Below are 10922 nucleotides of genomic sequence, written 5' to 3'. Positions count from 1 at the left end.
TCCACCCCGACCCCCCCATTTTGGGGGCTCTTTTAGTTCGGGGACATTTTTTGGGACACCCCCCTCATTTTTGGGGGATTGGGGTTTAATTTGGGGGGGGGGGAGCATTGATTTTGGGGGATTTGGTTTGATTGTAGAGGATTTTCTTTAATTCCGGGGGATTTTGTTTAATTTTGGGGGTTTTCTTTAATTCTGGGCCAATTCCTCCTCTTTTTGTGACCCCCTCTCATTTTTTGGGGGGGGGGGTCTCATTCCAGCCCCCCAGGATTTTGGGGGCCGCTCCCATCACCCCCCAAGAAAACCCTAAATTCTCATTTTTTTTTACAAACCCCCACACTTTATTGCCCCCCCCGCCCCGAATGGATTTGCTGTGGTTGGGGGGGGGGCTCAGGGCGGGGCCGCGGGGGGGGCGGGGCGGGGCCGCCGGGAGCCCCCCCCCCACCAGGCCCGGAGGGTCTCGCGCCAGCCGCCCCCCCCCGGGGGGGCCCCCCCGAGGCTGCGGGGCCGCGGCAGCACCTGGGGGAGGGGCGGGGCGCAGGGTCACCGCGGGGTCACCGAGCCCCCCCCAATGTCCCACCTGTCCCCATGACCCCAATGACCCCAATGACCCCGATGTCCCCAGGTGTGCCCAGGTGTGGCTGTGTCCTCCAGGTGTCCCCGATGTCCCCAATGTCCCCAATCCCCCTGAGGTCCCCAATGTCCCAGGTGTGTCCCAGCTGTGTCACCTGCAGCTGGAACTCGTCGCTCATCCGCCCGAGTCTCCGCCCGTCCCTGTGTCCCCAGTGTCCCTGGTACCCCAATAACCCAAATCGCCCTGATCCCCCCGATGTCCCCAATGTCCCCAGGTGTGTCCCAGGTGTGCCAGGCTCTCACCTGCAGCTGGAACTCATTGCTCATCCTGCACAGCCACCGCCCGTACCTGTGTCCCCAGTGTCCCAGCTGTCCCCATGACCCCAATCACCCCAATGTCCCAGGTGTGTCCCCAGGTGTGTCCCAGGTGTGTCCCCAGGTGTGTCCCAGGTGTGTCCCAGGTGTCCCCAGGTGTCCCCCCAGCTGACGTGTCCCAGGTGTGCCCCCCGCCCGTACCGTGTCCCCAGGTGTGTCCCCAATATCCCTGGTACCCCAATAACCCCGATGCCCCCGATCCCCCCAATGTCCCCAGGTGTGTCCCAAGTGTCCCCAGGTGTCCCCGTGTCCCACCTGCAGCTGGAACTCGTCGCTCATCCTGCGCAGTCTCCGCCCGTAGCGCTGCGCCGCCCAGAGCACGGGCGGGGCCGAGCGGGAGCGGCCGCGGGGCGGGGGCGGGGCCGGGGGGGCGGGCCCGGGGGCTGGCCCCGCCCCCCCGCGCTCCGAGAGCAGCCGGGGCCGCGCCTCTGGGGGGGGAGGGGCGTCAGGGGACCCCGGAATGGGGGGAGGGGCAAAATGGGGGGGGAGGGGCAAAACGGGGGGAGGGAGCCCACAGACCCAGCCCAGCCCCCACCCCCGCCCCCCCAGGGGGGTTTTGGGGTTTCTGGGGGGAGGTTTGGGGGTGTTGGGGAGGGGTTCGGTTTTTGGGGAGGGTTCTGGGGGGGTTCCGGGGCTCTCACTGACCTGGGGAGGGGGTCCCGGGCTGGCTGGGGGCGGGGGAGCCCCCCCAGGGCGAGGGGGGAGGGGAGCCGCGATCCTCGGGGGTCTCGTCCAGGCGGAACATGGGGGGGTCAGGCCATGGGCTGGGGGAGGGGCGGGGGGCTGAGCCCGAAACAACCCCCGGGGACCCCAAACCCACCTCAGGGACCCCAAATCCCCCCGGGGACCCCAGACCCCCCAAAAGGAGCCCAAATTCCCACCCAGAGACCCCAAACCCGACCCCAGGGACCCCAATTCCCCCCCCTCGCCCCCGCCCACGGAACAGCCCCGCATTCCAAGGCCCCCCGCTAATTGGGATCCCCGCTAATTGGGATCCCCGCTAATTGGGATCCCCGCTAATCGGGATCCCCGCTAATTGGGATCCCCGCTAATTGGGATCCCCGCTAATTGGCCCCTCCCCCTGCCCAATTAATGACCCCAAGCTCCGCCCCCCTGACCTTTGCTACCCGGAAGTGCCCCCTGGGTACCCCAAAACCGCCCCCCCCCCAACCCAGGGCACCCCAAAAATGCCGAGACCCCCCAGAACCGGATCCGCCCCTCCCCCACCGGGGGCACCCCAAACCCCCCCTCCCCCACCCCGGGGCACCCCAGAACCGCCCCCCCTCCCCCCACCCGCATCTCCGCCCCTCCCCCCGCGCCCCCTCCCCCTTCCCCCCCACGGGGATCCCCCCCCGGCCCCTCCCCCCCCTCCGGGGACCCCCAAATCCGCCCCTCCCCCCCCCCAACCTCGGCTCCGCCGCGCTCCGGCCCGGCCGCGTCACCCGCGTGATTGACAGCGGAGCGGACCAATCAGCGCCGGGGCTCCCCGCGGCGTCACAAGCCAGGCCGCGCCCTTGGCCACGCCCCCGATCGGCCCCGGAGTGGGCGGGGCCTCGCGCGCCCGCGGCCAAGATGGCGGCGGCGGGAAAGAGGGGGCGGAGCCACCGGGGGGGCACAAAAATCCCCGAAATTGAACCCAAAATGATCGGGTTTGCCCCAGAATCACCGCGGGGCCCCCCAAATGCCTCAAAATCCCTCAAGATCCTTTAAAACTCCCCCAAATCCCTCGAAATGCCCTCAAAATCATTTAAATCCCCCCCAAATACCCCAAACCTCCCTAAAATCCCCCAAACCCCCTCAAAAGCCCCCCAAAATGCCCCGAAATCTCTCAAAACCCACAAAAATCCCTGAAACCCCTCAAAATCTCTCAAAATTAATCAAAATCTCTGAAACCCCCCTGGAAGCCCTCAGAATCTCCCAAAATCCCTGAGACTCCCCCCAAAATCTCTCACCCCCCAAAATCCCTCAAAACCCCCCGAAATCCACCCCTGTACCCCCAAAATCCCTGAAAATCCCTGAAATCTCTCCAAATCCCCCCCGGAATCCAGAATGGTTCGGTCCCCCCTGGCCCCCCCCTGCGGCTGCTGCCTCATGGAAAAGCCCCGGGGCAGCGCTGGGACCCGCCCAGTGTGGACTGGGACACGCCCAGTGTGGACTGGGACCCGCCCAGTGTGATGGGACCCGCCCAGTATGGACTGGGACACGCCCAGTATGGACTGGGACCCGCCCAGTATGGACTGGGACACGCCCAGTATGGACTGGGACCCGCCCAGTGTGGATGGGACCCGCCCAGTGTGGACTGGGACCCGCCCAGTGTGGACTGGGACCCGCCCAGTGTGTGTGGGACCCGCCCAGTATGGATGGGACCCGCCCAGTGTGGACTGGGACCCGCCCAGTGTGGACTGGGACCCGCCCAGTATGGCTGGGACCCGCCCAGTATGGACTGGGACCCGCCCAGTGTGGATGGGACCCGCCCAGTATGGACTGGGACCCGCCCAGTATGGCTGGGACCCGCCCAGTGTGGACTGGGACCCGCCCAGTATGGACTGGGATCGACTGGGATCGACTGGGAGCGACCGCGGCGCCCTTGGCCCGGCTGGGGGAGGGGCGGTGAGGGGACAGCGGCGACACCAGTGACACCAGTATGGACACCAGTGAGACCAGTATAACCAGTACAACCAGTATAGATACCAGTGACACCAGTGATACCAGTGTGACCAGTACACACCCCAGTATAACCAGTATAACCAGTACAGGGACAGTGACCACATCAGTGGCACCAGTACAGGGACACCAGTGACACCAGTATAACCAGTACAGGGACACCAGTGCGACCAGTGTCCCCAGCGCATCGATCCCAGTGTCCCCAGTTCCATCCCAGTGTCCCCAGTTCCATCCCAGTGTCCCCAGTTCCATCCCAGTCCCGTGGGGGAGGGGGAGGGGGGTGTCACGTGATCCGGTGATGCGCTCGGGCCGCTACAAAGAGCCGGACCGGGACCCGGACCGAACCGAACCGGACCGAACCGAGACAGGACCGCATCGGGAGCGGACCAGAACCAGGACCGGCCATCGGCACAGCCCGAACCGGAGAGGGAGCTGGATCGGAACCGGATCAAGACCCGGAGCTGGATTAGACCCGAACCGGATCGGAGCGGGACCGGAGCAAAGACCGGAACTGGATCGGGACCGGATCCGGGTTAGGGACCAGAACCGCACCAAGACCCGGCGGTGGATCTGACCGGAACCGGAGCAGCGAGCAGAACCGGATCCGACCCGAACCGGACCGGAGCCGGCTCCAAGCCTGGAATCGGATCAGTGACCGGAGCCGGAGCGGGAACCGGAACCGGGCCGGGCTCGGATCAAAGCCTGGAACTGGATTAGCCCCGAACCGGAGCCGGCTGCCGGGCGGGGGCGGTCCCGGTGGTCCCGGGGGGTCCCGGATGAGCGCTCGGGCCCCTCGGGGGTCGCCGCTGCGGCCCCGCCCCCCCCGGCGGGCGGGGGTCGTTCCGGGGGGGTCGCCGGTGCCCCCGGGGAAGCTGCAGCTCCTCGAGCGCTTCTTCACCCCCCCGGGACCCCCCGGCTCCCCCCCATCCTCGCCCTCCCCCTCCCCCTGCTCCTCCTCCTCCTCCTCCTCCTCCGGGGGCCCCGGGCCGCCCCCTCCCCCGCCGCGACCCCCGGGGAGGCTTCGGGGACCCCCCCGGGGGGGGGCGGGGGCGGAGCCGGAGCCGCGAGGGGCTGGGCCCGCGGGACCCCCCCAGGGACCCCCGGGGACCCCCGAGCCCCGGCGCGGGGGCGGGGGCAGCGCCGCGGCCCCGGGGAGCCCCCCGAGCTCGGGGACCCCCGGGCCCGCCCCTCCCCACTCGGGGGGCGGCGCGGGGGTCGCGGGGGGCGGAGCCGGAGCCACGAGGGGCTGGGCCCGCGGGACCCCCCGCGCGGGACCCCCGGGCCGCCCCCCGACCGCCGGGGGGCTGAGCCGGAGCCAGGAGGGGCTGGGGGCGGCCGGGGGGCCCCGCCCCCCTGCCCCCGGCGCTGGCGCTCGCTGGAGGCGCTGGGGGCGCCCCGGGGGGGGGCCCGGGGCGGGGGGCGCGGTTCTCGCGGTTCCTGGACGAGCTGACCCGGAGCGTGCTCAGCCCCGCGCAGCTGCGGGCGCTCGGGTGGCCCCCCCGGGAACCCCCTCGGGACCCCCGGGAACCCCCGGGAACCCCCCCGGGAACCCCCCCGGGAACCCCCCCGGGTCCGGCCGGGCTCGGGGGGCCGCTCTGTGATGGAGGAAGAAGAGAGGAGGAGGAGGAGGAGGAGGAGGTGGAAGAGGAGGGGGAAGAGGAGGGGGAACAGGTGGGGACACGGCTGGGGGGGGGGGGCTGGGGTGGGGGGCCACACCTGGGGGCTCCTTTTGGGGGGGGGGGGGGGACACGTCTTGGTCACCTGTGGGGGGAGGGGCGCACCGGGGTGACTTTGGGGGGGGGGCGCACCTGTCTCACCTGCGCTGTCCCCGCAGGAGCCGCGAGCGGCCGGAGCAGCGCGGGGGTGAGTGCGGGGGCGCTTCTGGGGCGGTTTGGGGCGGTTTGAGGTGTTTCGGGGCGGTTTGGGGGTTTTGGGTATTTCGGGGCGGTTTGGGCTCAGTTTTGGGGTTTTGGGGCAGTTTTGAGTATTTTGGGTTCAGTTTTGGGTTTTTGGGTTCAGTTTGGGGGCATCTGGGCTCAATTTGGGTATTTTGGGTTCAGTTCTGGAGGTTCTGGGGCAGCTTTGGGGTTCTGGGCTCAGCTTTGGGGTTTTGGGCTCAGCTTTGGGGTTCTGGGCTCAGGTTTGGGGTTTTGGGCTCAGTTTCAGTTTCAGTTTTTGGGTCCCTCTTCCCCCCAGACCCCCCCCAGATCGGGCAGAGCTGAGAGCTGGGAGGTGCTGCGGGAGCAGACGGACAGGTGAGGGATGGACAGACGGACAGGTGAGGGATGGACAGACCGACAGGTGAGGATGGACAGACGGACAGGTGAGGATGGACGGACAGACGGACAGGTGAGGATGGACAGAGGGACAGGGGAGGGACGGACAGACGGACAGGGGAGGGGGGAGGGAGCATCGGGTGTTCCCAACTGGGGCCGTCCCAGTGCTCCCAGTTCATTCCTAGTTCCCCCCAGTTTCCCCAGTTTGCCCAGTTTGGTTCCCAGTTCGTTCCCAGTTCGTTCCCAGTTTGGTTCCAAGTTCATTCCCAGTTCCCCCCAGTTTGCCCAGTTTCCCCAGTTTGCCCAGTTTGGTTCCCAGTTCGTTCCCAGTTCGTTCCCAGTTTGGTTCCCTGTTCGTTCCCAGTTCATTCCCAGTTTCCCCAGTTTGCCCAGTTCGTTCCCAGTTCGTTCCCAGTTTGCCCAGTTTCCCCAGTTTGCCCAGTTTGGTTCCCAGTTCTCCCCAGTTTGCCCAGTTCCCCCAGTTTGCCCAGTTTGGTTCCCAGTTGGGTTCCCAGTTCGGTTCCCAGTTCGTTCCCAGTTTGTTCCCAGTCCCCCCAGTTTGCCCAGTTTGTTTCCCAGTTCCCCCCGTTTGCCCAGTTTGCCCAGTTCCCCCCAGTTCCCCCAGTTTGTTCCCAGTTCCCCCAGTTTGTTCCCAGTTCCCCAGTTTGCCCAGTTTGCCCAGTTCCCCCCAGTTTGCCCAGTTTGGTTCCCAGTTTGGTTCCCAGTTCCCCCCAATTCCCCCAGTTTGCCCAGTTCCCCCCAGTTTGCCCAGTTCCCCCCAGTTTGCCCAGTTTGGTTCCCAGTTTGGTCCCCAGTTTGCCCAGTTCCCCCAGTTTGCCCAGTTTGGTTCCCAGTTTGGTTCCCAGTCTCCCCCCAGGCCCCAGTTTGTTCCCAGTTCCCCCAGTCCCCAGTAGTCCGCAATCCCCCAGTTTGCCGAGTTGGGTGCCCAGTTTGCCAGTTGGCGAGGTGCGGCGCAGGGTTGTGCCCAGTGCCCCCAGTGTGCCCAGTTTGGGGTCCGTTTCCGGAGTTTGCCCAGTTCCGCAGTTGGCCGAGTTTGGTTCCCAGTTTGTTCCCCAGTTCCCGCAGTTTTGGCCCTGATTTCTCCCCCAGGGTGACTCCTGGCCCGGTTTGGGGTCACAGGAGCGGGCTGGTTTTGGGGTGAATTTTGGGGTGAATTTTGGGGCGGTTTTGGGGGGTTTTGGGGCTGCATGTGCAGGCTGATTTTGGGGCTGTTTGCGGGGTGAATTCTGGCCGGTTTGGGGCCGATTTTGGGGCCGGTTTTGGGGCGGTTTTTGGGGCCGATTTTGGGGCCGATTTTGGGGCCAATTTTGGGGCCGGTTTTGGGGCCGGGTTTTGGGGCCGGTTTTGGGGCCGGTTTTGGGGCGGGTTTTGGGGCGGGTTTTGGGGCGGGTTTTGGGGCGGGTTTTGGGGCGGGTTTTGGGGCGAGTTTTGGGGCCGGTTTTGGGGCGGGTTTTGGGGCGGATTTTGGGGCCGGTTTTGGGGCGGGTTTTGGGGCGGGTTTTGGGGCCGGTTTTGGGGCTGGTTTTGGGGCCGGTTTTGGGGCTGATTTTGGGGCCGGTTTTGGGGCCGGTTTTGGGGCCGATTTTGGGGCCGATTTTGGGGTCGGTTTTGGGGCCGGATTTTGGGGCGGGTTTTGGGGCTGATTTTGGGGTGAACTGCGGCTGCTTTGGGGCTGATTTTGGGGTGAATTCCGTCGGTTTTGGGTCCCAGGCTCAGTCCGTGGCGCTGGAAAGAGCCGCCCTGAGCCGCCACGTGGCCGAGGTGCTGCAGAGGGTCCTGGGGACCCCCCCCGGGCCCGGGACCCCCCCCCGGGACACGGTGAGGGGGGGAGGGGCACCGGGGGGGGGAGGGGCACGGGGGGGCTGGGGGGGTTTAATGGGGGGAGGGGCGTTCTGGAAGGGGGGAGGGGTGTGACCTTTGGGGGGAGGGCAGGGGGGAGTGACCCCCCGTGTGACCCCTCCGTGACCCCGCCCCCCCCCCCAGGTGTCCGCGTGGGGCGGGGCCGAGGATGAGGAGGGGGGAGGGGCCGCTGCTGCCCCCCCCCGCCTTCAGGGACCCCCCGGGGGGGGGGGGGCCGCTGCCCTGCGCCCCTCCCCCCGCCCATCCCCCACCCCTCAATAAAGGATGGAGACCCCTCCCCCACCCCTGAGTGGTTGTGAATGCCCCAAAAATGCCCAGAATGGACCCAAAATGGCCCCGAATTGACTCAAACGGCCCCAGGAGCCCCAAACTGCCCCGGACCCCGCAGGATTCCTCCCCCTCCCCCTCCCCCACTCGAGGCACCCCCAGGTTCCATCGACCCCAAATTTATTGGCACCGGGGGGAGGGGCCGGGACCCCTCCCCCACCCGCGGGGTTGGGGGGTCAGTGCAGGGGTCAGTCTCGGGTCACTGCGGTCACTCAGTGGTCACTCTGGAGTGTCAGTCTGGGGTCAATGGTCACTGCGGTCACTGTGGTCACTGTGGTCACTGTGGTCACTGCGGTCACTCAGTGGTCACTCAGCGGTCACTCAGTGGTCAGTCTATGGGGCAGAGCCGGGCCCCGATGTCGTCCAGCAGCCAGTCCAGGCCGGGCAGGAGGGCACTGTGGGGTCAGTCCGGGGTCAGTCCGGGGTCAGTCAGGGGTGGGTCACTCAGTGGTCACTGTGGTCACTCAGGGTCAGTGTGGTGGTCACTGTGGTCACTGCGGTCACTCAGTGGTCAATCAGTGGTCAGTCTGGTCACTGTGGTCACTCAGTGGTCACTCAGTGGTCACTGTGGTCACTCAGGGTCAGTGTGGTGGTCACTGTGGTCACTCAGTGGTCACTCAGTGGTCACTGTGGTCACTCAGGGTCAGTGTGGTGGTCACTGTGGTCACTCAGTGGTCACTCAGTGGTCACTGTGGTCACTCAGGGTCAGTGTGGTGGTCACTGTGGTCACTGCAGTCACTCAGTGGTCACTCAGTGGTCACTGTGGTCACTGCGGTCACTCAGTGGTCACTCAGTGGTCACTCAGTGGTCAGTCTATGGGGCAGAGCCGGGCCCCGATGTCGTCCAGCAGCCAGTCCAGGCCGGGCAGGAGGTCGCGCCCGGTGAAGGCCGAGCAGCCCTGGAGGCGCCAGCGGTGGCTGCGGATGGAGTCCAGCTCCAGGGCCTGGGGAGGGGTCACACAGGGGTCAGGGGTCGCCATGGGGTCGCGCGGGGGTCACGCGGGGGTCACGCGGGGGTCAGGGTACCTGTCGGATGTCCGCGGCCGGCAGCGCCCCGGGCAGGTCCTGTTTGTTGGCGAACACGAGCAGGGAGGCCCCGGCCAGGCGCTGGGGGGGGTGGGGGCGGGGTCACCCGGGAAAGGCCCCCGCCCCCGTGTCCCCTCCCCCCCCCCCGGGCCTGTCCCCGTGTCACCCCCGTGTCCCCACGGCCCTGTGTCCCCCCACATCTTTGCCAGCCCCCGTCCCCACGGAGCCCCCGTGTCCCTGTCAGTGTCCCCAGGGTGTCCCCAGGCGTCACCTCCTCCCTGAGCAGGGCTCTCAGCTCCCTGGCACACAGCCGGAGCCGCTCGTGGTCACTGCTGTCCACCACCCAGACCAGCCCGTCCGTGCTCTCGAAGTAATTGCGCCAATAGGAGCGGAGGGAGCTCTGCCCGCCCACGTCCCACACGTGCAGCTGGAACCTGGGGGGTCACAGGGTCACACAGGGGTCACACAGGGGTCACACAGGGGTCACAGGGTCACACAGAGGTCAGCACAGAGAGCTCTGCCCGCCCACATCCCACACGTGCAGCTGGAACCTGGGGGGTCACAGGGTCACACAGGGGTCACAGGGGTCAGCATGGGGTCAGCGAGGTCACTGGGGTCAACACAGGGTCACCAGGGTGACCAGCTAGGCCCCGTGCACACCCAGTAGCCCGTCCCACCTAAGCCCCTCCCTCCCAGTTGCCCCTCCCCCACTCAGTGGCCCCTCCCCATCCATTAGCCACTCCCCCCACCCTACCCCAGTAGCCCCGCCCCGTTCTGGCCCCGCCCCCGGCCCCGCCCCTGACCCGCGGTGCTCCAGGGTTTTGATGTTGAAGCCCAGGGTGGGGGAGGTGCCGCCCACGTCCTCCCCGTTCAGCCGCTTCAGCAGCGTCGTCTTCCCGGCATTGTCCAATCCGCTGCGAGGGGCGGGGCCTCAGGGCACGCCCACACACGGACACGCCCCCAGAGCCCCGCCCTGCCCATGACCCCATCTCATTATTTAGGCCACGCCCTCCCAGCCACGCCCTGCCTTCATGGGCACCATTAACCCCGCCCTCACACCTGACCACGCCCCCTTTCCAGGCCCCACCCATTTTAAACCACACCCATGGACTCCACCCTAAATGGCCCCCCCCCCCTGGCCCCTCCACACTGACCCCACCCCAAGCCACACCCCCAGTGACTCCTCCCCCCACCGTGCCCCTCCCTCCCAAGCCCCGCCCTTGCCGCCCCACCCCCGGAAGTCCCGCAAGCCCCGCCCCCACCACGCGGCCTCCCCATCCCCCACACCCCCGCGCGCCCCCCGCACCGGCCCCGCCCCCTCCCCAGCTCCGCCCCCTTTGCCCCGCCCCCCGAAGCCCCGCCCACAGCACGAGCAGCCGCAGCTCTCGCTCCTTCTCGCGCATTTTCTTCAGGATCGTCAGGAGCCCCATGGCGGCCGAGCAAGGCCCCGCCCCCTCCGGCCCCGCCCCCGGCTCCCATTGGCCCGCGCCCCGCCAAGCCCCGCCCCCGCCTCCCATTGGCCAGCGCGCCGCCGCTCCCGCCGCCATTTCCGGGTTCCCGCTGCCGGCGCCGGGCGCCCCCTGGCGGCCCGGGGGAACGGGGGGGGGCCGGGCGGGGTTTGGGGGGCCCGGGGGGGTCCCGGGGGGTCCCGGATCCGCCATGGCCGCCCGGAGCCTCTTCCTCCTCCTCCTCCTCTCGCTGCCGCCCCCGGCCCCGACCGAGCCCGCCGGGCCGGGCTGCCGCCTGCGCCGTAAGCGCGGGGGGACCCCGCGACCCCCGAGAACCCCCCGAACAACCCCGGGAC

General features: G+C 67.9%; 2 protein-coding genes across 4 annotated transcripts; both read right to left on the bottom strand.

Moving 5' to 3' along the window:
- Positions 1-387: 387 nt before the first annotated feature.
- BAD (BCL2 associated agonist of cell death) lies at positions 388-2676 on the bottom strand. The gene is made up of 4 exons (XM_030969883.1): positions 2353-2676; positions 1591-1709; positions 1201-1373; positions 388-516 (listed from the first exon to the last, which is right to left on the bottom strand). Exons 2-4 carry the CDS (start codon positions 1688-1690, stop codon positions 388-390), a joined length of 402 nt encoding a protein of 133 aa, XP_030825743.1. The 5' UTR covers positions 1691-1709; positions 2353-2676.
- A 5524-nt stretch (positions 2677-8200) lies between these two features.
- On the bottom strand, positions 8201-10584 carry ARL2 (ADP ribosylation factor like GTPase 2). Of its 3 annotated transcripts, none has more exons than XM_030969937.1 (6): positions 10484-10584; positions 9922-10032; positions 9390-9552; positions 9119-9199; positions 8902-9036; positions 8201-8321 (listed from the first exon to the last, which is right to left on the bottom strand). In XM_030969937.1, the coding sequence occupies exons 1-5, from the start codon at positions 10546-10548 to the stop codon at positions 8902-8904; spliced, it is 555 nt and encodes a 184-aa protein (XP_030825797.1). In that variant the 5' UTR covers positions 10549-10584; the 3' UTR covers positions 8201-8321. The 3 variants fall into 3 exon arrangements, with proteins under 3 accessions (XP_030825797.1, XP_030825796.1, XP_030825795.1); XM_030969936.1 differs by lacking the exon at positions 8201-8321 and adding an exon at positions 8770-8826 and having other exon boundaries at positions 8867-9036; XM_030969935.1 differs by lacking the exon at positions 8201-8321 and having other exon boundaries at positions 8780-9036.
- Positions 10585-10922: the final 338 nt, after the last annotated feature.

Source organism: Camarhynchus parvulus, unplaced genomic scaffold, assembly GCF_901933205.1.
Source record: "Camarhynchus parvulus unplaced genomic scaffold, STF_HiC, whole genome shotgun sequence".
NCBI lineage: Eukaryota > Metazoa > Chordata > Aves > Passeriformes > Thraupidae > Camarhynchus > Camarhynchus parvulus.
This window is presented reverse-complemented; position numbering and strand designations above follow the sequence as displayed.